Source organism: Cydia splendana, chromosome 9, assembly GCF_910591565.1.
Source record: "Cydia splendana chromosome 9, ilCydSple1.2, whole genome shotgun sequence".
Lineage (NCBI taxonomy): Eukaryota > Metazoa > Arthropoda > Insecta > Lepidoptera > Tortricidae > Cydia > Cydia splendana.
In genome coordinates, this window is record NC_085968.1 from 18,255,061 (window position 1) to 18,280,058 (window position 24,998).

The window sequence follows — 24,998 nt, forward strand, 5'->3', positions numbered from 1 at the left end:
CGTAGTCGATGCACTCAGCACTATGACGGCACGGCCTGCCTGCACGAATGCCTACTTTACTAGGTTAGTTTGTCGGGTTATTTGGGTCCCCCGTTTCATAGCACCATTATTAAATGTTATATAATGTCCTGAGTTAAAGTACTAAAACATTACTACTATTAAATGGGAATAAATAGTCATATAATGAGAACCGGGAAGTTCTGGTACCGGGTCTTCAGTACCGGTTCCTTTTACAGTATAAAATTCCCGGGAATTCCCGGGAATATGAGAACCGGGAATTCCCGGGAGCATGCCCTATTTACACTGTAGGTATGTAAATACTAGTCTTTGGCGAGTGCCCGATAATTCGGCACAGTTGCACACAGCGACGGAAGAGGCATAAATCTAAATAGTGGAAGATCTCAATACATTTTTTGACGTCGAAAAACGGTTCTTATGACATCGCTGCCCCAATATTACAGGGTTCTATGTTACAATATTTCAAGATAGTTGAAATTCGACTTAATGTCACTATGACAATGTTCAAATTTCAGTTCGATAAAAGTGAAACATAGAACCCTGTAATATTGGGGCAGCGACATGACTGACACTTATCTGACACATATCGCTGGCCCAATATTACAGGATTCTATGTTTCACTTTTATCGAACTGAAATTTGAACATAAACCTTTGGTATGCTTAGGAGCAGATTTTCAATAGTATTTATAAGTACAAACGAAATTAAAAACATCGTGGAAAATAGAACTTTCTAAAGTGCTAAAAAAGTAGAAATTAACTATCAAATCACGAGTTTATTTGCCAAAAAAGTGTTTAAAGTTCTGAAGGGGATGCTTCATGGTAAAACGTGGTAATTTGATGATCCGAGGCGCGGGCACGCACGCGCTGGAAAGCAATCTTTAATAATCTCTCACGTTCGTCGGGCCGGCAAAGTGCTTGTTTTCTCACTTACATTCATTTGTCAAAAAAATGTGCTGGTCGAAGATAGTCGCGCTTTTATCGCCTATCGTCGTGGCCTTAACCTTCTAGTAAGCATGCATATGCAATTGGACCCAGTGCAGAAAACAAAATACATTTTCCAGCAGTGGGTCACTGAATTAGGCCAACGGTCATAAGTAAAAAACTAGTCATATATGTAAAAAAATTAAATACTAAGCAATTAACTAGGTACGTACGTTTATATAAATATATATTATAAAACAAAGTCCCCCGCCGCGTCTGTCTGTAGGTTTCGCGATAAACTCGAAAACTACTGAACGGATTTTTATGCGGTGTTCACCTATGAATAGAGTGATTCTTGAGGAAGTTTCAGGTGTATAATTTGTTAAGGTTTTGTGTAAATTGATTCAACTACCCGTGCGATGCCGGGGCGGGTCGCTACTAATTTAATAAAACAGGCTGGCTGATACGTTCGTTTATTTCAACATTTTAGCATCTAATTACCATTAAACCATCAGACTAAATCATGCCAACATAAGCATCTCGTGATAGAATTCGTTCGCGGCCCGTCTAAATCAATTTGAATCTGAATTACACACTTATTAGATAGATATGCAATTAGGCGATACTCGAGTTGCTGAATACCGTGCCGCTCGGTCGACTGCAGACTTTCCAGTAAAATTGCGGTGAAACCGATACCGAGCCACGCGATCGTTATTATGATTCCTAATTATAAAAGAGAATTCGAACGAAATGTGATAATGGAAATGATACATTAATAGCGCTAGCTTGGAGTTATAAAAGCGACTGAATGGTAATGTCCTGTCAATGGGTTAACTTTTCGCTATCCTTTTTAAGTACAGAAAAGCCACCCAAGTATAGTCTAAATATTATAACTACGAGTATGGTCCACCAGTTCAAGTCGTAATTAAGTACGAATCTTCGTTTTGGTTTTGCCTGATATTTTCTTCCATATATGCCTTAGAACTACGTTATTAAGTTAATAGAGTTAATTTTGTTCCATATTTTTTGGACTGAGAGGTTTTACAGTAGAAATAAGGTAAGAAGTATGAGGTATGAGTATTTCTGGCCGTATATTGCGCTTTTTTAACTCAATTACAGTAGGTAGTGGAAATTGATTCGGTACTTAGTTTTCACGTTTCATTTTTTAAGTTTATGAACTGCACTGGGATGTAATTTAAGACGTAAATGTTCTATACGAACAAGTAGGTACAACCAAGTAGTTAAAAGTTGTGAAACAATTGGTATCATGAAATGAGATCAGAGTGTTAGCATAACAAAATAAATTATAAACAAATTCTAATTTAAGAAACAAGTATATATCCATTTTTATGAAAAGAACCAAATGTTTCATAGAAGTCGTAACGGACTTGATATTTATTTCCTTCCTCGCATGAAATGAATGAAAATCCAGTAAGTATACTGTGTTTTATAAATTAATGAATGTTAAATACGTGAAACCTAAAAAATTCTCTTAATTTTTCCAAACATTTTGAAGTATTCGCCAGTATAAATTCGACCGTATTAGACTTTGCTTCGAGTTCGAGGCAGCAACATATTGCCTTCTTTACATTTGATTGTACCTACCTATTATGTATGAAATTACAAGATACGCGGAGTGAGTAAGCACATAACTACTCGAATGGATCGAATGCCGTTATTTAGCAGGCTAGACCTCACAGCGAAAATTTAGCATGGTAATAGTTCAGGTTCCTCGGAAACGCTTGTGTGTTCCGTTATTCTGACGCGACAATTGACGTACGTGACGCTCCTACAAATGCACGGGCATTATGCGTATAAACACGGCGTTAAACATTTCAGGCGCTAATAAATTAAATTATCAATTAAAAAGGGGTTGCTAACAGAAATTCGTCACGCGTCATTCATGCTTGTAAAAAGACAAGCGAAATTTTAGCCAATTAGATAGATGCGAACAGGGTCGAAATCAAGAGGTTTATGGTTAAATAAACTATATTAAAATACCTCCATAAACACACCTCTTCAAGAGTGTTTTTAATGAGAAAAGTTTGATGCGACTTTAATTTAAGTCTAACTTCTGTCATCAACGTTTACTTTCATGGCGTCCGACGTGTAAGTCGGTCGGAATGTTTATAAACAACTTGATTTAGATATTGACTGCGGTCGCCCTTTGATTTCCTCCCCTTGCAACTTCTGTTGAATACGAATCGTATTAAAAGTTTTCGTTGACGAGGCAAAATAAAGTACACCGAAGAAAAATAAACGACCATCGAGGTTTTGTGGAGGATAGAAGACTTTGTTGAAGAGTTTCGAGTATTTTACGTCGTTTTCAAAACATTAATTTATTTTATACCTCAAGGAAATTTACACTCAAATATTTGAGACGGAGTAACATGGGAAAGGTAAACTTCATATTTTAGCATAACTCTAGCAGAAAACGCGCATTCGTTCACAACTTAAGCACTTAAAACTTGTTTAAAACTTTAAGAAGAAACTATAAGTCTAACGCTAAAAGGTTCTCCCGCACTGTCCATAAAATAGAACTTGCAGAAATTATATTTCAATAGTCTCAGGAGATTAAAACATAATAGTTAGGATAAGAGAAGAGGCAAACGTTAATACGCTTAACTTATGCGTGCGGACCTTAACTTTCCGCAGTTATGGCCGAACTTTATCAGCGAAAGCACTTCAGCGTGTCCGTAACTCTTTATTAGTCGGTGTTACACAATGAGCAATGTTTGTTTGTTTGAGTCATGTGTGAGGCGGGGTGTAGAGCTATAGTCGCGCGGCATCTGTGCTGCCGGCTGCGATTGTATCGCGTACGAGTCGGCGGCCCGCGAGAGTTGTTATCAGATCCGTTTGTTACCAACTTTACCGGCATTGTGCTCTCTATTCGCGAAAACTTATCGGTCGAGCGCGCGCCGGCGGGAAAATGCACTTACCATGTTAGAGAGCCGCAGCCGCTGGTGTTTAGCGAGTTGAGGGTCTAGGGCTTGGAGCGGGAGGGCTAGGGGCAGCGGAAAGGGCAGCGGCAGTTGGAGCTGGGGATGCGGGGCCGGCAGGTACAGCGGCGGGCAGCAGGCGCAAGGCGTCACGTAGGACACGCACGCGAGCTGCGGCGGGAACAGCGTGGCGGCAGCGGCCTCCTCGAGGCCTCGCTATTTACTCTTACGACCGCATCCGCGGCCGGCTGCGAGCGTTCGACGGCACCGTCGCACCGCGAAATTCAAAAACTTTGCAAAGTTCGGAGGAGCGGGCGGGAAACTGAGCGGTCGGGGGGGGGGGAAGCGAGAAACGACGCACAGGGCTCGCGAGAGTGTGGAGAGAGTGGCGGTGTGCGGCGAGCACGAGACGCCAGGCCGGCGTGTGGCGTTGGACTGAGCGGCGAGGCAGGTGCGCGGCCGCGGGGAGGGGCTGGGGGCGGGCCCACCTGCCGCACCTGGGCGCAGGCGCCGCGAGAGTCAGCCTCCGCACCCGAGACCACCGCGACCTGATCTCTTTCAAACATCCACGAGCGCACATGACATTATTAACTTTTCCATCCCTCAAAAATTAAAATTATAGAATTACAGTGAAATTGTGTAAGATTATTAAGACTAGGAAAAATGTAGAGTATTTTTAATATATTTCAGAAAATCGCTGGGTACACTTAGGTATCTATAATATTTTCCGTCCCTCAAAATATACTTAACCGTTTATTGTTCAACAAAAAAAAAGATTATGAAAACAAGATAAACTTTTATACTTGTAAGCCTTCAAATACTTATTCTATACAAATTTTATAAAGATTACCATTCATTAAAAAAAATCGGAACATTAAAAGCAATTAAGACCAATGATTAAAATTCAGCTTAAAATTAGACAGCTATATTTGCTAATAAGAATCCTATTAGTAGGCACATATAAATGCATATTAAAACCATGTAAATATAATGTGTTAGGGCCACCCGCAACATTACTCATACATTCATTACCGTAAGTAAACCAAAGATTAAGATATCTTTATTTCTTAAAATAATACAAAATATTAATTTCATGGGAATTTCTTTCTTTATGCCAAATATAACATTTAAGCGATTAGCGCACTCTACGTAACTACAAATAAATAAATACTGTAGGTACGTATATATATTAAAGAGATGATATTACCTATAGATTGTTTCTACAATGGGTAGATTTTTACTATATGAAGCTAAGTGTATAATTATGTAAGTAAGTAGACGGTAGGTATCACGACATCCAAAAGTAAAAAAATGTGCTCTTCGCACTATTCGAACTCAAGAAAACTAGGTCACTAGAGTTACCAAAAAATTTGATGAACATATGTGAAAAATTGATATTTTTCAGTTATTACCTAAAGGTGACTATCATAAGTTCAGTTGAACTGTCCGTTTATGTTTAAAGAAACTCGTGAACGTAATAAGATCAAGGTACCGTAGACCGGGGTGACTTTGGAAAATTTTGGGGTTACTTTGATAGATTTAAAACGGCCATAGAATTACCATTATTCATTACTTACTGAAAATGTTCCTGTAACTAGTTAGATTACAATATATTCATATTCACCTACTGTAAAAAATATCGCATAAATATATATTATGGCTTAAAAACTAGAATTTTAAAGTCGCCCCTGCATTTGAAAGTCACCCCGTTCTACCGTACCTAAATTGAAAATCGTCTTGTTAACTGAACGAGTCGCATACTTGACCTGAGGACGCATAGGATTATTTCAGCGCCTCCGAGGAATGTCACTTGTAAACATAGATTTTTGTAGCATTGTTAATGAGCTAGAAAAAACCGGTCAAGTGCGAGTCGGACTCGCGCACGAAGGGTTTCGTAACATTACGCAAAAAAAATCACGTTTGTTTATTTTATTTATTTTTAGTATCGTTAGGGTTCCGTACCCAAAGGGTGAAACGGGACCCTATTACTAAGACTCCGCTGTCCGTCCGTCCGTCCGTCCGTCCGTCTGTCACCAGGCTGTATCTCACGAACCGTGATAGCTAGACAGTTGAAATTTTCACAGATGATGTATTTCTGTTGCCGCTATAACAACAAATACTAAAAACAGAATAAAATAAAGATTTAAGTGGGGCTCCCATACAATCAAACGTGATTTTTGACCAAAGTTAAGCAACGTCGTGCGGGGTCAGTACTTGGATGGGTGACCGTTTTATAGATAATGGTACGGAACCCTTCGTGTGCGAGTCCGACTCTCACTTGGCCGGTTTTTTGTAATAGCGGCAACAGAAATACATGATCTGTAAAAATTTCAACTGTCTAGTTGTCAATCTGTCTATTACGGTTCATGAGATAACAGACTCTATATCTACCGATAAGAGACTCTGGTGACAAACAGACAGACGGACAATGGAGTCTTAGTAATAGGGTTCCGTTTTTACCCTTTGGGCACGGGACTCTAAAAACGAAAAGACTTGAATTATGCTTACGCCTTTCCTTTAAGGACATTTTAGCTACAGAATCATAGTTAAGTTAATTACAAGAGGTATTATTAAAATCCCCAAATATACGAAGAACTATGTGTAGGTATTACAATAAAATAACTCTTATTGCACAGCGCAAAAACAGTAGGTACCATACAGAGTATCCATGTTTATATCATTGTTTTATAGGTACTTAATGTTTTCAACGTTTAACAACTCATTTAACTCATATACTAATACTATGAATACTATTGCTAAAACAAATACACATGGTAAATACCCCGTTTTCGAATTGCATTTATAATTTGGCAACAGACTTCGCGAGTACAAAATGTGATGATTATAGTCTATTTTTACTGTCATATACCTAAATAGTTGATTTTTTATTTGAACAACCATTTTTCCATGATTATGGGGTTGACCCCAAAGTGAAAGTGATATGCGTTGAAAAATCACCGTATATTAGTGATGTATCTGCTTAAACATCATTAAATCTGTAAGAATGTCCAAGAATCTCAGGAAATCTCATTGATCTCAAAGATCCGCTGAGCATGGGTTAAGCACGTACGTAAGCCGGTTGCGGGATAAGACCGGATTATCCACCTTTTAGCAGTGCACTATTTACGGGCTGATTTCGTTTGCTCACTGAGTGGCGAGGGAATTGAAGATATACGGCCCGGCAGTAATAAAATATAAGACCGTATCACACTGGACTGGAAACCGCTCTAGTGTGTTCTGCGTTATTAATTTTGACAGCGCTGTAGCCTAGTCGGTAGTGACCTGCCTAGGACGCAGGTCCCGAGTTCCAATCCTGGTCAGGGCATTTATTTGTGTGTTTATCACAAATATTTGTTCCTGTTATAAATCTATATATTATATACATCGTCGCCTAGTACTCACAACACAAGCCTTAGGGCCCGATTCGGATTTTGAAATAGACATCTATTAGACATATTTTAGACATCACCAAGATACGATAACGATATGTTTAAGATCTAACCTGTCAAATTTGACATTTGCGCGATTCTGGAGATACTGTTGAACGATTTCCACAGGATATGACTTAGAGATCCAATTCACATCTAATAGATATCTTACTCTATCTAACGTAAAAGTGACATTGGTTGCCCGAATTGAGCTGTAAAAGAGAACTAGTTGATATCCAAACTATAACGTATCTAGAATGGGTCTAGTACGTGTCGTCTCTTGTGAATATCTTGAAGTTCGAATACGGCGGTTATTAAGCTTACTGGGGTCCTACTCATGAAGCTGCCGTATCGGATTCGAGTTAAAATCATTCAGGGCATAATTATTACAACTACGCGTGGTTGTAATAATTATGCCCTGATATTAGACCGCGGTCGTCGGGCACTTTTTGTAGGGAGGCAGATGCTACCACCCTTACTTATCATCCTAACAGCAGTTTTCCGTTGCACGTAATATCAAGACACCATTTACCAATATACTCAAAAATAAAAATAAATCTGCTCCCACAATGTTCTAGACATTTATATTACACTTACTTACTTGAATTTAAATGTAATAAAAACTTTTTACAAAAAAAGCAAACCGACTTCAAAAAGGATGAAATAAAATTTTATCCTTTTTGAAGTCTATGCGTTACCAACTGATATGTTTGAAGTCGGTGCCAAGCCAAATTTTGAAGCATACCATGATTTTGGTGCGATTCGATAAGGATGTACCTACGTTGGATTGCCTTACACGACGACAATGAACGTACTTTCTGTAGGTACAGTCGACGTTAAAAATATGTTTACACTTTTCGCCTTATTACAAAGGAGTAAGGTGCAAAAGTGTAAATATATCTTTGACGTCGATTGTATCTAAAGCCCCCTCCAGACTATGCGCGTGAATCGCGGGCGAAGCCGCGAACGCGAGTGTGGAGTCGATTTCGCAGGTCTGCGTTCAGGACTCCACACTCGCGTTCGCGGCTTTGCGCCGCGATTCGCGCACGAGTGTGGAGGACGCTTAAGAACACACCTCAGAACACACGATCAAACCTTCTTGGCGCAGTCTGTACCATGTTTGTCGGCACATTAGTGGAAATCCAATGCATTTTTTTTCTTCGTATTTTTTAAAGAGCATTTCTTACTAATGCTCGAACAGTCTATAGCACGCAAGTGTGAAATTGGGACTGAGTAATTTCCCGTCCCTTATCCAGAGGACTACATTTCAAAATATAAAACAATTTAAGAAATTTACCTTCTTGCCAAATTTCACCTAAAGCGGTTCAGTTGTTTAGCCTTGAAAAGGCGACAAAGAGGCAGACAAAATTACTTACACATTTGTAATAGTTATTAGTGCAGTTCTAATGGGATTTATAGCCATAAAGCTGATTATTTTGACTGGTATTGTTACTACTTGGCTTGGCACCGACTTCAAACATATCAGTTGGTAACGCATAGACTTCAAAAAGGATAAAATTTTATTTCATCCTTTTTGAAGTCGGTTTGCTTTTTTTGTAAAAAGTTTTTATTTTTCCATTTTTAGTTTTAACGCATTGTTAAGAGCGCGACGCATGAATGAAAAACAAGATCATGTTTAACACTAAATTCGTGTACCTATTACTTTAATAAATATGTATGTAATCAGGAATTTTCTCGAGTCCGTCTGGGAAATTATAATTCCTGTCACTACTACACTAAATCCATCCTCCGCCCCGCCACTGGCCCAATCCCTCAACGCCCCGATCACTCAACCTCACAGCGCATCAACCCCTGATCCAGGAACCCCTCGACCCTGAACCAGGAATTTTCTCGAGTCCGTCTGGGAAATTATAATTCCTGTCAACTAAATCCATCCGCCCGCCCCGCCACTGACCCAATCCCTCAGCCCCCCGATCACTCAACCTCACAGCACATCAACCCCTGATCCAGGAACCCCTCGATCCTGAACCAGCAACCCTTCAACCGCCATTCCCCGACCCGTTAATCTCTGACCCCTTAACTCCTAACCCTAACCCCCGATCAGTAATAGCCTTACCAGCTTACCACGAGTTTGACATTGATATATTCGCTAGCATGTGTGTAACTTACTTCCTATGCATCTCGCTCGTACTAACCTTAGTGTGAGCGAGATGCATAAAAAGTTACATTTAGATGCATAAGACGTTAGCGAATATGTCAATGTCAAACTCGTGGTAAGGCTACAGTTGCAGTACATCAAATTGGTGGTTTTCGGAAGCAAATGCTCGAGTTACTTTAGAAAACCCCGAAATCACTTAACACGTGCCTTTAAAAATTGAGGAGTTCCCTCAATTCCTCATGGATTCCATCATCAGACCAGAACCAAAAATAATACGGAAACACCGTGGAGGTAACTTCTTCCAAACAAAAAAAGAATTACTCAAATCGGATCACAGGTGCCGGAGTAATCGGTGAACATACTTACATTTAAAGAAATCATCATCATTATCATCAAAATAATCATCATCATCAGGTCTACTTCATCAAATTAGTGGTTTTCGGGAGAAAGTGCTCGAGTTGCTTAAGAAAACGCCCAAAACACCATGCATGTGCCTTTAAAAATTGAGGAGTTCCCTCAATTCCTCATGGATCCCATCATCAGAACAGAACCAAATTAAAATGGGACCAACTCGGAGGTAGCTCCTTTCAAACAAAAAAAGAATTACTCAAATCGGACTACGGATGTCGGAGTAATCGGTGAACGTACATAGAAAAAAAAAAAATAGCCACAACCGAATACAGAACCTCCTCCTTCTATGAAATTGAAGTCGGTTAAAAATATAGGTAATACATTGAATATTTTTGGCAATTCGAAACATTTTTTTTTTACTTTTCAAATATTGTCAACGATGTTCTGCAAGTTCGTGAAAACTTTTTTATTTGTAGGCATTATCCGCCCAGTGAACAGTATTTCATATTTTGTTAAACGTGTACAATATTTTTTATATCCCAGTGTATTAAATACCAGTCATTGTTTTTCGTTTTGAATGTGCGTAATGCACTGAGTTGTGCTGTAATTGAGTAACTTAGTGTTGGTAGGAACTCGAGTCTTTTAAGTCTACATTGAGGAACTCGACTTGTTTTTATAAGACTCAGAGCTTAAAAAACTTCTGATTCTTTTAAGTGCCGATTAGAGTCCTTTATTGAGTCTTTTTTAAGCGCAACTCAAAAGAACTCGAGCCTCCGAATAAAGAATCCAATCCAATAAAGGAAATAGGCGTTATTGTAAGATTTATGTTCGGTACATCCATGAATTTTACATAAATTACAAGTTCTCAAGAAAAGGGCTCATGCATGCCTCTACAAAAGACTCGCGACTCTAACAAGTTGAAAAGAACTCGTCTTAATTATAAGAGCCTTAAAGCAGAGGACTCAAATGACTCGAGTCTTAACCAATACTAGTTTTTAGCAACTAATACTACCTTAAATTTTAGCTACTAGAAAATATACAATATTACGCCGTAACTTCGATTTTATGGGAGAGGCTTTCTGACGGCGGGGTCATGTGACCCTTAATCGATTGCCTTGACATGTGTCACTCTCGCATTTGTCAGAACCACGACACCCACGACACGACAGACGTTAGCGCCACAACATGCCAATCGCTTACGCTCCGTGGCGAACAAAACGCAACTGTCACTGTTGCACTAATATGGAAGAGTGATAGAGACACAAAGCGTTTCGCTGTCGTAGCGCAAGCGATTGTCACCTTGGCTAAGCACCCAGCATGTCTTGCAAGACTAAGGGTTAGCGCACACGTTACACGTGTCAATTCACCACACGCCCGCTAATTACCAAGCCGTGTAACGGCGATGACTGGATTAATTAATACTATCGAAAACAGACACGGTTTAACTGTTCCTGTATCGCCGCGGGCCGTATGCCGGCATCCGCGTTTTCAACAAATAAATTACGTTTTAAATGGATTGGGATATTATTGATATGAATTGACGGGGTGCGTTTGTTTTGCTGTGGATTACTGGATATTATGAAACCTAAATGTGTTTGTAAATCAAGTATAATAAATGTTAACTAGGTTTTATATTTAACTGATCCAGTGCGCGAAAAAAATAAAGTTCGATAGTTCACAACTCCCAAGCGAGTTTTTTTAACCTCTAGCTAATAACCCACGAATCAAATCTCGCCAAAGGAAATGCAATTTTTATTTGTCAAGATTGCAAATACGATGGAATAAATGGCCATTTTATAGGATTTGTATAGAGTGTTTACAAACTTGATTAAAAAAAGTTTAATAGATCCTGACGTTGCGTTAGGGCCAGCTCTTATGAATACCTGTACCTAAGTATCAAATAAATCATTTGCTAGACTAGTGATCTAACTGCACATACCAACTAAGTTATAGACATTGTAAAGGTTTGGTATGTGTACGCTCGCCCACGCCGGGCCCCGGCCGTTGACCTGCGCCGGCGCCGCCAAGCCGTCTACCGCGTTATGTAATGTGACCTTAACATTTCGTGAGGTCTTTTGGCCTATTGTATAGTGATGTGACGATCATGGTCTAATAAAACATGGTCTTCCATTCCCAGAGTGACACGCGATTACGTCACAATAACATTGCCACTTTATTTCAACATAACATGTTACATGGGTACATTATACCTATGGTTAATAAGTTAAAATATTTCTTTATAATTTTATAATTTTCATTTATATGTATTTTAGCTTAAATTTTACAATAACACGTCATTTTCAATTACTCGTTAGCAATATCTTCCGATTCACGAAAGAAATTTCAGACTTTCGGGTAATTCTGTTTATACTACTGGCAACACAGGATAGCGCTGGGGACATTTGACAATTCGGATCTAGATAACTTCATGCCCTGACCGTCATCCTTGTCGAACGCGTGTTAATTGTTATTTCCTTCTCGCTCAGTGTCAGCAGTCGCAGTGTTTTCCAAACTTTTCACGTCGTAAGCTTGGTAATTAATGTGTAACTGTGAATTCGTTTTTTAAACGTTTGTCTTGTATAGATAAATAAAGTTTAATTTAATACATTAGATTTGTTTTATTTTACTATGTTTCTACATGAATAACTTAAAATTAATGCCGTTAAAATAATTTTCACCGTTGGTTAAAATTCTCCCACATTTCAAAGTTTGAGAACCTGTAAACAGCATGATGACGTAGGCGCGTGTCAGTTAGGTCATACGCGAATCTCGGAATGGAGTACCAGGCGGAGTATATTATTATACCATGGTGACGATGACGTTTCTGGAAAATCCTTACTGTTCGTAATGAAGAGCGTTCTCGAGCATTTGTCCGTTAATTTAGCTCGACCCCTCTCTTCCCCTTAGTTTCGTACTAAATTGCTACACCCATTCAACAACCTTCCAATCCGTTATAGTCATACAAAGTGTATGAACAATTATAACGGAATGGAAATAAAATTCTTATGACAGTTTTTCTTCTATCAGAAACGAACGAGCTCGTGATTTTGAGAAGAAGTTACTAACATGAAAATGTCCAACGCACACACACGTGTGCCATTGTAGGTAAAATCCGTCGCACGCGTCCGCGCCAATTAGCGTCATACAGGCCTATTCGGATTTCGAGATAATCACAAGATCTTGAGACGATTTAGAAGATCAACTAGATCTACATTAGATATCGACTAGATGTGACTTGGATATCTAAGTCATAACTTGTCGAAATCGTTCAAGAGGACCTCCAGAATCGCGGAAACGTCAAATTTGACATATCTATCTTACAAATATCTTTAAATTATCCGTATCGTAACTTGTTGAAGTCTAGTAGAAATCTAATTCATTTTCCGAATCGGGACGAGAATATTTTTCGTTAACCCGTTCACGCGCTCCGTGAAACCGCGCCAGCTAGCGGACGCCCTTATAATCTAAATGATATATATTAAGAACGGGTCACTCACGTATTTTAAGTCGAAAAAGCGTTTTTCGACTTAAAATACGTGGACCCGTTCTTAATATATTGAATATGTCTGTGTCTCACGGAAGTTTTGTTATTAAAATCTAAATCATCATCATAATTAAAGAGCATGGCTCTTGTCGGTGGAGTATGCGCCAGTTTTCGCGGTCCTCGGCCAGGTTCTTTAGGTCCCCTGTAAGACACATTCGCTTTTGCTTTTAGTTGTTGTGTATAGCTTGCTCGTGGTTTTCCTCTTCCTCTCCTAGCTTCCATCTTGCCTTCTAATATAGTTTTAAAGAAAGTGTCGTGCCTTATCAAGTGACCTATCATTTTTAACCGACTTCAATTTCATAGAAGGAGGAGGTTCTATATCCGGTTGTTTAACCGACTTCAATTTCATAGAAGGAGGAGGTTCTATATTCGGTTGTGGCTATTTTTTTTTTTATGTACCTATGTTCGCCGATTACTCCGAGACCCGTGAGCCGATTTGAGTAATTCTTTTTTTGTTCGAAAGAAGGTACTTCCAAGGTGGTCCCACATCAAGCTGGTGCTGTTCTGATGATGGGATCCATGAGGAATTGAGGGAACTCCTCAATTTTATAATGCAAATGTATGGTGATTTGGGTGTTTTCTTAAGCAACTCGAGCATTTTCTTTCGAAAACCACCAATTTGATGAAGTGGACCTGATGATGATGATTGTTTTGATGATAATCGTGACCGATTTCTTAAACGGTAGGACGTTCAGCGATTACTCCGAGACCCGTGGTCCGATTTGAGCAATTCTTTTTTTGTTTGAAGGGAACTGCCTCCAAGAGCGTCCCACATTAATCTGGTGCTGTTCTGATGATGGGATCCATGAAGAATTGAGGGAACTCCTCAATTTTTAAAGGCACATGTACGGTGATTTGGGTATTGTCTTAAGCAAATAAAGCATTTCCTCTTGAAAACCACTAATTTGATGGAGTGGACCTGATGATGATGATTGTTAATGATAATGATGATGATTTTATAAATGTAGATTACTCTGGAACCCGTGGTCCGATTTGAGTAATTATTTTTTGTTTGAACGAAGTTACCTCCAAGGTGTTCCCATAATATTATTGGTTCTAATCTGATGACGGAATTCATAAGGAAATGAGGGAACTCCTCAATTTTTAAAGGCACGAGTATGGCGACATCGTTGTTTTCTATAGTAACTCAAGCATTTCCTCCCGAAAATCACCAATTTGATGAAGTACAACTGTAGCCTTACCACGAGTTTGACACTACATATTAGCTAACGTCTTCGTAACTTACTTTCTATACATCTTGCTCGCACTAATAAGATGCCAGTACGAGCGAGACGCATAGAAAGTAAGTTACGCATACGCTAGCGAATATGTCAGTGTTAGACTTATTCATATTATGGTAAGGCTACTGAGGAGTCGGGAAATAGCGGTTGAAAGGTTGGTGGTTCAGGGTTCAGGGTCGAGGGGTTCCGTGATCAGGGGTTGATGTGCTGTGAGGTTGAGTGATCGGGGGGTTGAATTTTGTGTTTGATATGTATAATAATCCAATTTTATTATGGAATAATATTAACATCAATAAATTGCTCTGATAATTAGATTAAGATTAATTACGATTCATAAGAGCTCGTTGCTAGGCCTACATGAATAAAGTATATTTTGATTTGATTTGTGTAGTGTCAGGAATGATTTCGAATTTAGTGATACGCATTTTTACGCTTTTCATTCACGCGTCACCCGTCACTCATAAGCTTTTAACAATGCCTTAAAACAAAAAATGGAAAAATAAAAACTTTTACAAAAAAAAAAACCGACTTCTAAAAGGATAAAATAAAATATTATCCGTTTTTAAGTATATGCGTTAACAACTGATATCTTTGAAGTCGGTGCCAAGACAATTAGTAACAATACCGGTCAAAAATAATCAGCTTTATGTCTATAAATCACATTACAACTGTACTAATATTATAATGGTGAAAGTAATTCTGTCTCTTTGTCACCTTTTCGGCTAAACAACTTCTATGTAAACTGGTGAAATTTGCCATGCAGGTAAAAAGTTAAAGCCCTGTAGATCGTCCTTGAATTGTTTTATATTTTGAAATCAAGTTTTCTGGATAAGAGGCGGGAAATAACTCAGTCCCAATCCCACACCTGAGTACTATGGACAGTTCGAAAATTAGTTCAAAATTGCTCTTTAAAAAACATGTCGGCAATCGCATTGGTTTTATACTACATAGTACCGACAAACATGGTACGGACTGCGCCAAGGTGGATTGACAGTGTGTTCTTAGGTATCTACAGAAAGTATGATCATTGCTGTCGTGTAAGGCAATCCAACGTAGGTACATACATATAGCCACATTCTTATCGAATCGCCCTAAAATCATGGTACTTATGCTTCAAATTTGGCTTGGCACCGACTTCAAACATATCAGTTGTTAACGCATATACTTAAACACGGATAATATTTTATTTTATACTTTTTGAAGTCGGTTTTCTTTTTTTTTTGTAAAAGTTTTTATGCCTCGTCTATTCTCTAAATAAACATCTCAAAACATAAACATTAGGCAGGCACTAAGCCTCTGACAATAACGATAAATACCGCCCGGGATATCCCAATTTAAATTAACGAAAGCCTTCAGATGTCAACTTGTCTAGCGAAGTTTAATCAAATGTAAGGAAAACGTCCAACAATGCTATTTTAAGAGCTATGATATTAATTAATATAAGACGAATAATTTAATTAAAATATAAGTAATGAACATAAGTATTTCATTTATTACGCTTTGGTATGGATCGTATCAGGAACAATGTTTACGTTCCGTAAAATAATTTTGTAATCTGTTTACCCTTTGGAGGGCTATTCTAATTGTAATAACACGTTGTGAATTGGAACTGTTTTTTCATCTTTAAAAAAAACTCTTCACGTCAATGTCAAAAAAAGTGTTCGGTAAGGTAGGGTCGGCTAAGATCGGACGCTTTTATTCAATTTTTGACAGGGTTGCAGTTATAATGTTTTTTTTCATACCCTACGACTATTTTCTAAATGTGCTGTTATTGAAAGTAATTAACAATGAAACAATGAATTTGGACATATTTTATTTATTTCGATAAACGCAATAGTTTCTGTGAGACACGCCTTCAAAGTGACGGATTTTTTTTTTCTGGATACGTTACACGAAACTCTAGTGTTGCCGAAGTTCGGACTACTGCATAACTTCAACTCTGTTGGTGCGGCATTAGAGTGCATAACAGGAAAATATCCGATCTTAACTTAACAATAACATATCACAAAATTATCCTGATATTCCGCGTGGTGTGACTAGACCAACTAATTGTTTCTTTTTTGCGATCGATGCGATTTTTAGTCGATCTTACCTCCTCAGGCAAATTGGAGCTAAATTGAGATTCTCAAACTTTAATAACTCAGCCTGGGAGCGTTCTAAGATGGTGAATTAAGGGCTGAATTCACGTAGATATATTGACTTGTCATGTATCACGTTTTTTTATTATATATCCCTTTATTACGATCCGAAATTTTGAGAACCGCTGAGTTTTTTAAGTGCCTCAGTGATTAGTCCGATCTTCGGCAAGGGGAAGAAAGTCCGGATCTTTTCCTACAGACGTCCTAGGCGTAACCAAAGTATACAAATCTATAGATAATTTGCTAAAACCACGCAATAATTAACTTAAAAAGCAATAAAATGATAAATACTTACCATAGCGTGAAAACAAACTCAAGGAGGGAAGACCGGATCAAGGTGAAATTTGAAAAAACGGCAACTTTTTTTTAAACGTCCGGTGCTCACGTGCTGGTCGTCGCAGCGCCGATCGCGGTATGACGGGAGGGGCGGAACATAATGGCGAAGCAAACTATGTTGCCATCAGTGAAAAATATCGCTTTGTTTACGGTAAATTCTATGCATACGATCTTAGGTCACATCCGGTCTTAGGCGACCCTACCTTATTTGCTCTTAGTAAACTGATAACTACGGGGGAATGGCGACGTGTCGTTAAACGAGTCGCTCAAAAGTCTACATAATGGCCACGACCACTCAGTCAAGAGTGTAACGAAGAAGAAGAAGAAGAAACTGATAAGTGAACTTTATAAATAACCACGATGTACTTATTGCTAGGTGTAGACTAAAGCATGGTTAAACACGTTTCATGACTAATTTTTCATTTCACGCTTCCACGTTAGTTTACTGCATAATGAGCTTAAAATACAACATTTTAAATAACATTAATGAGCAAAAAACAAATACCAACCAAAACGTTACTTTTGACACTGACATATCCTATCCATAACAAAACCAGATCAAATTTATAACATATTCATGCAATCAGAATACTCCTTCTGCTAAGTAAATATTTGCTAGTGATATTTATTTATATAATTGTGTCAATTTTAATAAGAGTATTATCGTAGTCGTTGGTTCTAGATTGGCAGGTTGATGAAAAAGATCCCATAGCGCATATTCTTGTCAAAAGTCGTTATTATTTTGATTAACTATAGTTGTAATATTTTAGAATCAGAATATGAAAAAAATGTATTAACTACCTTAACCCTTAAACAGGTTGTGTACCTATAAGTACCACATAGCAAAAGATTTTTTTTGGCGAGCTGAGTAAATACAACGACCGCAAAATGTCATTGCCGTAAAGTCTATTAAGTGGATTATATCGGAACGTAAAAAAATGACAGGTGTCAAAACAAATTTCTTTGAAAATTTTGTTGTTAAGTTCAAATCGACAACAAATGGCAATTTTTGTACGTTTCTCCCGCTGTATAAGTTCGCTACGCCGTAAAAAATTACTGTAAGTATTTTATTTTGTATTTTTATGGTAGATTATTAGATAATGTATGTGTAGTAAGTCATAACTTACCTTAGTTATTGTTTTCTGATAAAATATTCGATCTAAAAGTTCGTGGTTCGTATGAACCCTCTGCCCGTCTGGGGCACGTTCGAGTGGTTTATAAGTGGCCTCTGCCCTGCAGGGAGTTTACATGACATTCATTACTATGAATGAACCCTCATAGTACAAAAGTAATATATTTTCCTTTGGTTTTTAAATTAAATATTTATTCAACGGTCAATCTTACGAGCCACGACATCCATGCGAGCCAAGAAAGTGCTAGCAGTTAGTGCATTTTGTGACGCAAGTGTAAATGTGATGTGCACATGACTTGCCCTTAAAACTACTCTGTATGGCTAACAAGGCAGTGGCTATATAAGGACCATGTAGCACCATTGGTCACGAGCAGTGGGCATATAAAAACCACCGGGTTTTTTTTATTGAATTAGGGGTAAAAAAAAAAACCAAGAAATTACTTTTCATTTTAAGCTATTACCTACCCGAATCAGTAATCAAAAGTAAAAAATGCGTCAGGCCTGTTTAAGGGTTAAGATATAAATACTGAAAAGTTTTATCATTTATATTTAAAAAAATATTAGCCTATGCGAGTGTCCCACTGCTGGGCAAATGCCTCCCCTCTTTTCCGCCATGTGGTCCTATTCGATGCATATTTCATTTATATTTTTAAGAAGAACTACAATATTGACTTTCATATAGGTAAGTAAAAAATTAAACGGTTTTAATCGATTTATTATAACCAGTTTTATTAAACCGTTTGACATGTTGAATAATTGTTTATAAAAATGACAATCACAACATTTCAACAAACCCGACGCCCAGAAATTCAAAATAACGGACGTGGAAACCAAACATTAAACAGACGCACGCGCAAAGTAAATCGCCCGCGGAATCCAAGAACAAAACGGAATAAATTGTTTTAATAAGGCATAAATTACGACAAAAAAGATCGAGCCGATCACGCCGTTACGATGGCTGGCCATGGCATTTACGGTTTGGTGCCTACCTTATGCGGCGCTTGTGGTTAAAATGCACTTTTTACCCGCTTGCATCAGGTTTTTACTGCACACATAGTCATTAGTTTGAACAGTTAAGAATAGTCGATGCAACGGGACGGTCGCGCTTAGCTTGGTTGTTAGAAACGCGTGACGTCATAATTGCGCATGACAAGAAAACGACTTGATGTTATTAATATGTATTAAGAAAAAGTTGTAACTATGCATCTGCCCAGTGGCCATTATACCGACATTGTTAATTGTTTTTTCTGTATCTATAGTTCAAAGTTGTACAGGTTACTGAAACGAAGGAAGGAAAGAGGGTTCCGTAGTCAAAATGGTAAAATCATAGGTATTTCATTTTGTCATGTCCGTCCGTTCGTCTGTCTGTCCGTTTGTCACAGCTATGTTATTCGGAAACTATAAGATTATATTCTAACGATTTATTTAAATAAATGTTTCGATGCACATTAAACTTGGCTGTTCGAAAAAGAATGTCAACCCGGCTCTAATTGGGGTATGTTGCTCGTCGACGCAAACAACGCCTTTAACTCCGTAAACCGACAACTCGCTCTCTGGCAAGCTAGAATTCACTGGCAACACTGCGCCCGCTTCTTATACAATACATACAATGGACACGCAGAACTTATAATCCGTGACTCTAATATGAGGTTGTTCAGCGAAGAAGGAGTAACTCAAGGTGACCCACTTGCCATGCCGTTATACGCCCTAGCAACACTACCCATAATAAATCAACTAAAATCAGAATCTACAATTACCCAATGCTGGTATGCGGATGACTCCTCTGCTCAAGGAAGCTTTAAAAGCTTAAGGCAATGGTGGGACAAAATTAGCCAAATAGGCCCCGCATATGGCTACTTCCCTCAAGCTAAAAAGTCCTGCCTAATCGTAAACGATAATGACAAACAAATAGCACAGCAGATATTCAAAGGTGTTAACGTAACTATAACAACTGGATCACGCTTCCTCGGTAGCTTCATTGGTGAGGGAAAAGAAAACTTTGTTAACGATAGTATTGGAAATTGGAACTTTACAATAGAAAAGCTCTCAGATATATGCAAAGATTCACCACAAGCTGCCTATACTGGTCTCACTAAAGCAGCCCAATTCAAATGGTCATTCCTATTAAGAGTTTTAGAAAACGCTAATCAATCCTTTGAACCTCTTACAAACAAACTACGCACAAGCTTTCTACCAAACCTACTAGGAGGCGACGTATCACCGCTAGAAGCCAATTTATTCTCATTACCAGTTCACAAAGGCGGTCTAGCTATCCCTGCACTTTCAAAAATAACTAACATAAATTATGACAGCTCCAAAAAAGGTTGCATAACCCTATCATCCGCCTTAATTGAAAATAAATCTCTGGACCTCACTCAACATCACACAACCCTCAGAGAAGCTAGAAAAGCATGCATGAAAAAGAAGGATTCTTAAGACGATGACCTAATGGAATATATCCTACAAAAAAACGTGCAATCGGGCGTTCCATTTTCACGAAAACTAAAACTAAATCTTCCATTTGGCTCTCAGTCATACCAACAAGGAAAGACCATCTTGACTTATCGCCACTAGAATTTAGAGACGCACTGGCAATGCGATACCACAGAACACCTGTCTCCATGCCCAAATCATGTGATGGCTGCGGCAGTGATGAGTTGATGACTTCAACGTCGACCACGCCCTCTGCTGCAAAACGGGTGGTTTAATAACACGTCGCCACAACGAAATTAGAGATCTGTTTTGTGAGGTATGTCAGCACGCTTGGGGGAACGTGGTCAAAGAACCCATCATCACCGAAGGCGACGGTGGACTTCGCGGGGATCTCTGCTGCCGCGGCGTCTGGGATGCACAGAGGGAGGCGTTATTTGATATCCGTGTCGTAGACACCGACGCTCCTTCTTATATCTCACGTCCCGTAGCATTCGTCCTAAAATCCGCCGAAGAAGAGAAAAAAAGAAAATACTCGAACGCCTGTGAAAAGCGTCACGCAACTTTCACACCCCTTGTCACATCCGTAGATGGAGTCTTCGCTCCGCAAATGTCCACCTTCATCAAACATCTCGGTGAAGCCATCGCTGACCGTTGGGACAGATCCCTTAGTGTAGTAATGGGCTGGCTAAGATCCAAAATTATTACATATTTCGATACTACGAGCCACCAGTATGTGTATCCGTGGAACACGGCACAAATTCAAAGCCATCCAACATTACTTCGGTTTCAATGACGGTGCAGCCCTACCTAACCCGTCTACCTCCACTCTGCACTAGCGCCATGTTTTTGTTGTTGCTTATTCTGTTTTTTTTTTTTTTTTTTTACATTTTTGATGATTAAATGACTTTACCCCATTAAACTTGGCTGTTGCTTAAATCCACGTGGAGTGGCATTAGTGTATCTTCAGACTTAATTTATTGACCATTTCTTGATTTTCGTCGGAAATTAAAATTAATTTAAATATTACTATTAATTGACCTTACTTTGTAGAAAAGGCACTGTCATCTGTCATGGTGCCATGAGTGCAGATAAACTTAAGAAGTTACACAGGCATGTGTTATTGTATTGCATTAATCTTTTTTTTAGATACAGGAGGCAAACTTGCAGACGAATCGCCTGATGGTAAGCGATAACCGTCGCCCATGGACATCTGCAACACCAAAGAGGTTGATCTTTTAGCGGCTCTTGAACAAAGTAGTTATACCTGTCGAATAACTTTTTTATCGAATACAAATATTTTTACCCGAAACGAATGAATGCCGCCATCATTGAGTTACATTTAGGCCATAAACAAATCTTTTACTAGTATAAGTAGTGTAAGTAATTCTTTTTCTGTTTGTAAACTTATAAAATTTCGTTTGCTGATAAATGTTTTATTCATTCTAGGGAGTATCGAGATAAACCTTAATGGTTCAACCATACTGTTTTAATTTAGTTTAGCTATTGTTGTTAAACCTGGATACAATATAAATAAATAATAAACTACCTACCAAACGGCGACGAATTCTGAATCAAAAACCTCTCAAAAAATTTCAGAATTGATATTTTCTACAACAAATTAATTAACGTATAACTGCTGTAACTAACAAAGAAAAAACAATCATAATACCAAATGATAAAACTACTACTGTATATTTTACTATTGAATAAAAAAAATATTTTTTAAATTACTGATTGAATTGAAACTCTTTACAAACCAATTCCATAGGTAGCATTTGTTTAAGAAACTTTACATCTCAAATTGTCCAACTGTATCGATTATACAAACGTATTAAAATATACTTACGAGTTTCTTAATCAAGTTAAGATTTTCCTACAGGGGGCATATTATTAAGAGGGGGATAACTCAAAATAAAATTGTAGTTTTATTTTGCATTGATACAGGTAAAAACAAAAGCAAATACCGTTACAAAATCACACGGAAATAGACTATAACCAAAACCTTAAAAGACTAAAGTTGGCTCCTGGCTAGAAAAAGAAAAGTAAACATGTCGAATTGAAATTTATTTTTAATTGTGTATACCCTGCATACATCAGCAATATAATTTTAGTATGGATTTGAATAGCAACATTTTAAACTTAAGTATACTTTCAGAGTTATTGAGGTAAACGCCAATCCTACATATACCGTCGCATCTTTCGCGTAGTAACTTTTGTTCCTTTCGAATTTCATAGCTTAACGCCTCCTCTTAAGCTATCGGTACACGTGGATAATTATATTTAAACCACGTGTAAGCACTTACATAAGCACTTGTAAGGAATTATTCGCCGTAGTTACTTTAAGGCAATAATAAGATGATTTTTAGAAGGAAAAAAATTCTGTACTTTCCGGGTCTTGTACACTTACAGAGAATACACAGCAAACCGCGGACTACTAAAGGGGCCCACTGATTAACAGTCCGCCTGACGGTATCGGCCTGTCAGTTGTTCGGAACTGTCAAAATTTTGTTCTAACTGACAGGCCGATACCATCAGGCGGACTGTTAATCAGTGGGCCACTTAAAGCTCAGCATGTATGACATTTTGCGATAAAGTACATGTCTGTTAGAGTCATGCAGTTCACAAGCGTCTTTTGAGCGTCGGTGTATAGTCAGCGCTATGGAAAATGGCGTTGCTGCGCAGTTGCGCCAACGTTGCATCGAGCAGCAGCCGTAGAGTTGACTAGACGCCGACGCTCCGGAGACGCCAGTGTGGGGTGGCCCATATTAACGCGCGGTGTCAGAGCTAAATTCTAACGAATGCTGTAGAGCACAGAAAAAAAAATACCAATCCGCCTTTGATCGACACGAAGAAACTTTACCTGACGTTACTGTAGCTCTCGAGTATTACCTGGAACAAAAATAATACATTTACATTTGAGTATTTTTAATTATTTCACCAGTATAAAAAAATATAGCAAGTAAATAATAATATAATAATAAATATTGGGGACATCTTACACAGACCGACCTAGCCCCAAACTAAGCATAGCTTACACTATGGGTACTAGGCGACGATATAAACATATGTACTTATATAGATAAATACATACTTATACTTATACATAGAAAACAACCATGACTCAGGAACAAATATCTGTGTTCATCACACAAATAAATGCCCTTACCGGGATTCGAACCCAGGACCATCGGCTTCGCAGACAGGGTAACTACCCACTAAGCCAGACCGGTCGGTACAATCACAAATTTTCTTAATCTAATACCAGAGATATATATAACTCCGTATAAGATAAATAAAGTCTAAGAAAAAAACGTGCCTCGGAAATCAAGAAAAAGTAATTCTCGAATAGATGGCGCCATACCTTTGGCCTATTCTCGGCTAGATGGCGTTGACGACACCGTTTGATATTTAACAATTTTAACACATATCAGTGAAAGAACATGGGTCAGTATGGAACAATAAAAATTTAAAATCATTTATCCGTAAACATATTTTGATTAATTTATGCATTTTCAATTTTATTTTAAGTTTTAATCGTGTGTCGATAGATGGCAGTAAATGTACCGTGACTACAAAACTTACTTTGGCAATAGCCCTCTATACTATCTATTCTCTTTGCTAATACGGACACTCTCTAAATACAGCTTTGGAAAATACGGTAAACAAGTATTTTTTTCAAAGCTATATATTACACGATGATATTATATATTTTAATTACACTACGGTGGCAAACAAGCGTGCCGTCTGATGTTAAGCGGCCACCACAGCCTATGAGAACTTGCAAGATAGAGTAACACGCACGTTTCTGACCTTTTAAGCTTACATTAATTCTCGTATTTTCATCAGGGATTAAAAATACTTATACAATTTGTCAGCGACATATTCTCTGAAGTTTCCTGAATAGATTGTTTAAACTACGTTTTTTACAATACATTTACCCAAAGTAGTTCTAATGAACTATCATACTAAACACCTACTAAATCCTATATTCTTAACATTTTCAATGTATCTCCGGTTATATTACAATATTTACTCAGGCAAAATTGTCCCCAAAACATTAGCACTACCTGAGTTAAGCTTCCTTACATCAAACGGCATAACAAATTCATACATAATGTATAGACGGCATAATGGAATGGCATGAGGTCAGGCTCCGCATTAAAAGCCACAGATTTCATGACACTAGATGGAGTATGATGATGATGATGTAAGATCAGTCGCGCTCATTATGGATTTCGATGCAATACTAATTGAATGAGACAGCACAAATGTTTATTTTACTTCTAATAGGGAGTGAATTAACTATCAAGGTTTTTATATACTTAAGGTTATTTACTCATTTTATGCGCATTTTGCCACGATTTTAAATGTATGTTAATCATAACATTACAAAATAT

General features: G+C 38.1%; 1 protein-coding gene across 6 annotated transcripts in view; it reads right to left on the reverse strand.

Moving 5' to 3' along the window:
• The window catches only part of LOC134793779 (polypyrimidine tract-binding protein 2), a 635,946-nt gene that overhangs the window by 256,043 nt on the left and 354,905 nt on the right, over positions 1 to 24,998 (reverse strand). For 3 of the 6 annotated variants that reach the window (XM_063765453.1, XM_063765450.1, XM_063765446.1), the window contains exon 1: positions 3,880 to 4,465. The exons of the other annotated variants lie outside the window; for them this stretch is intronic. In XM_063765453.1, the coding sequence (XP_063621523.1) occupies positions 3,880 to 3,882 (3 nt within the window). In that variant the 5' untranslated portion in view covers positions 3,883 to 4,465. Of the gene's footprint in view, positions 1 to 3,879; positions 4,466 to 24,998 lie in introns of those variants that run through there. 6 annotated transcript variants of the gene reach the window in all.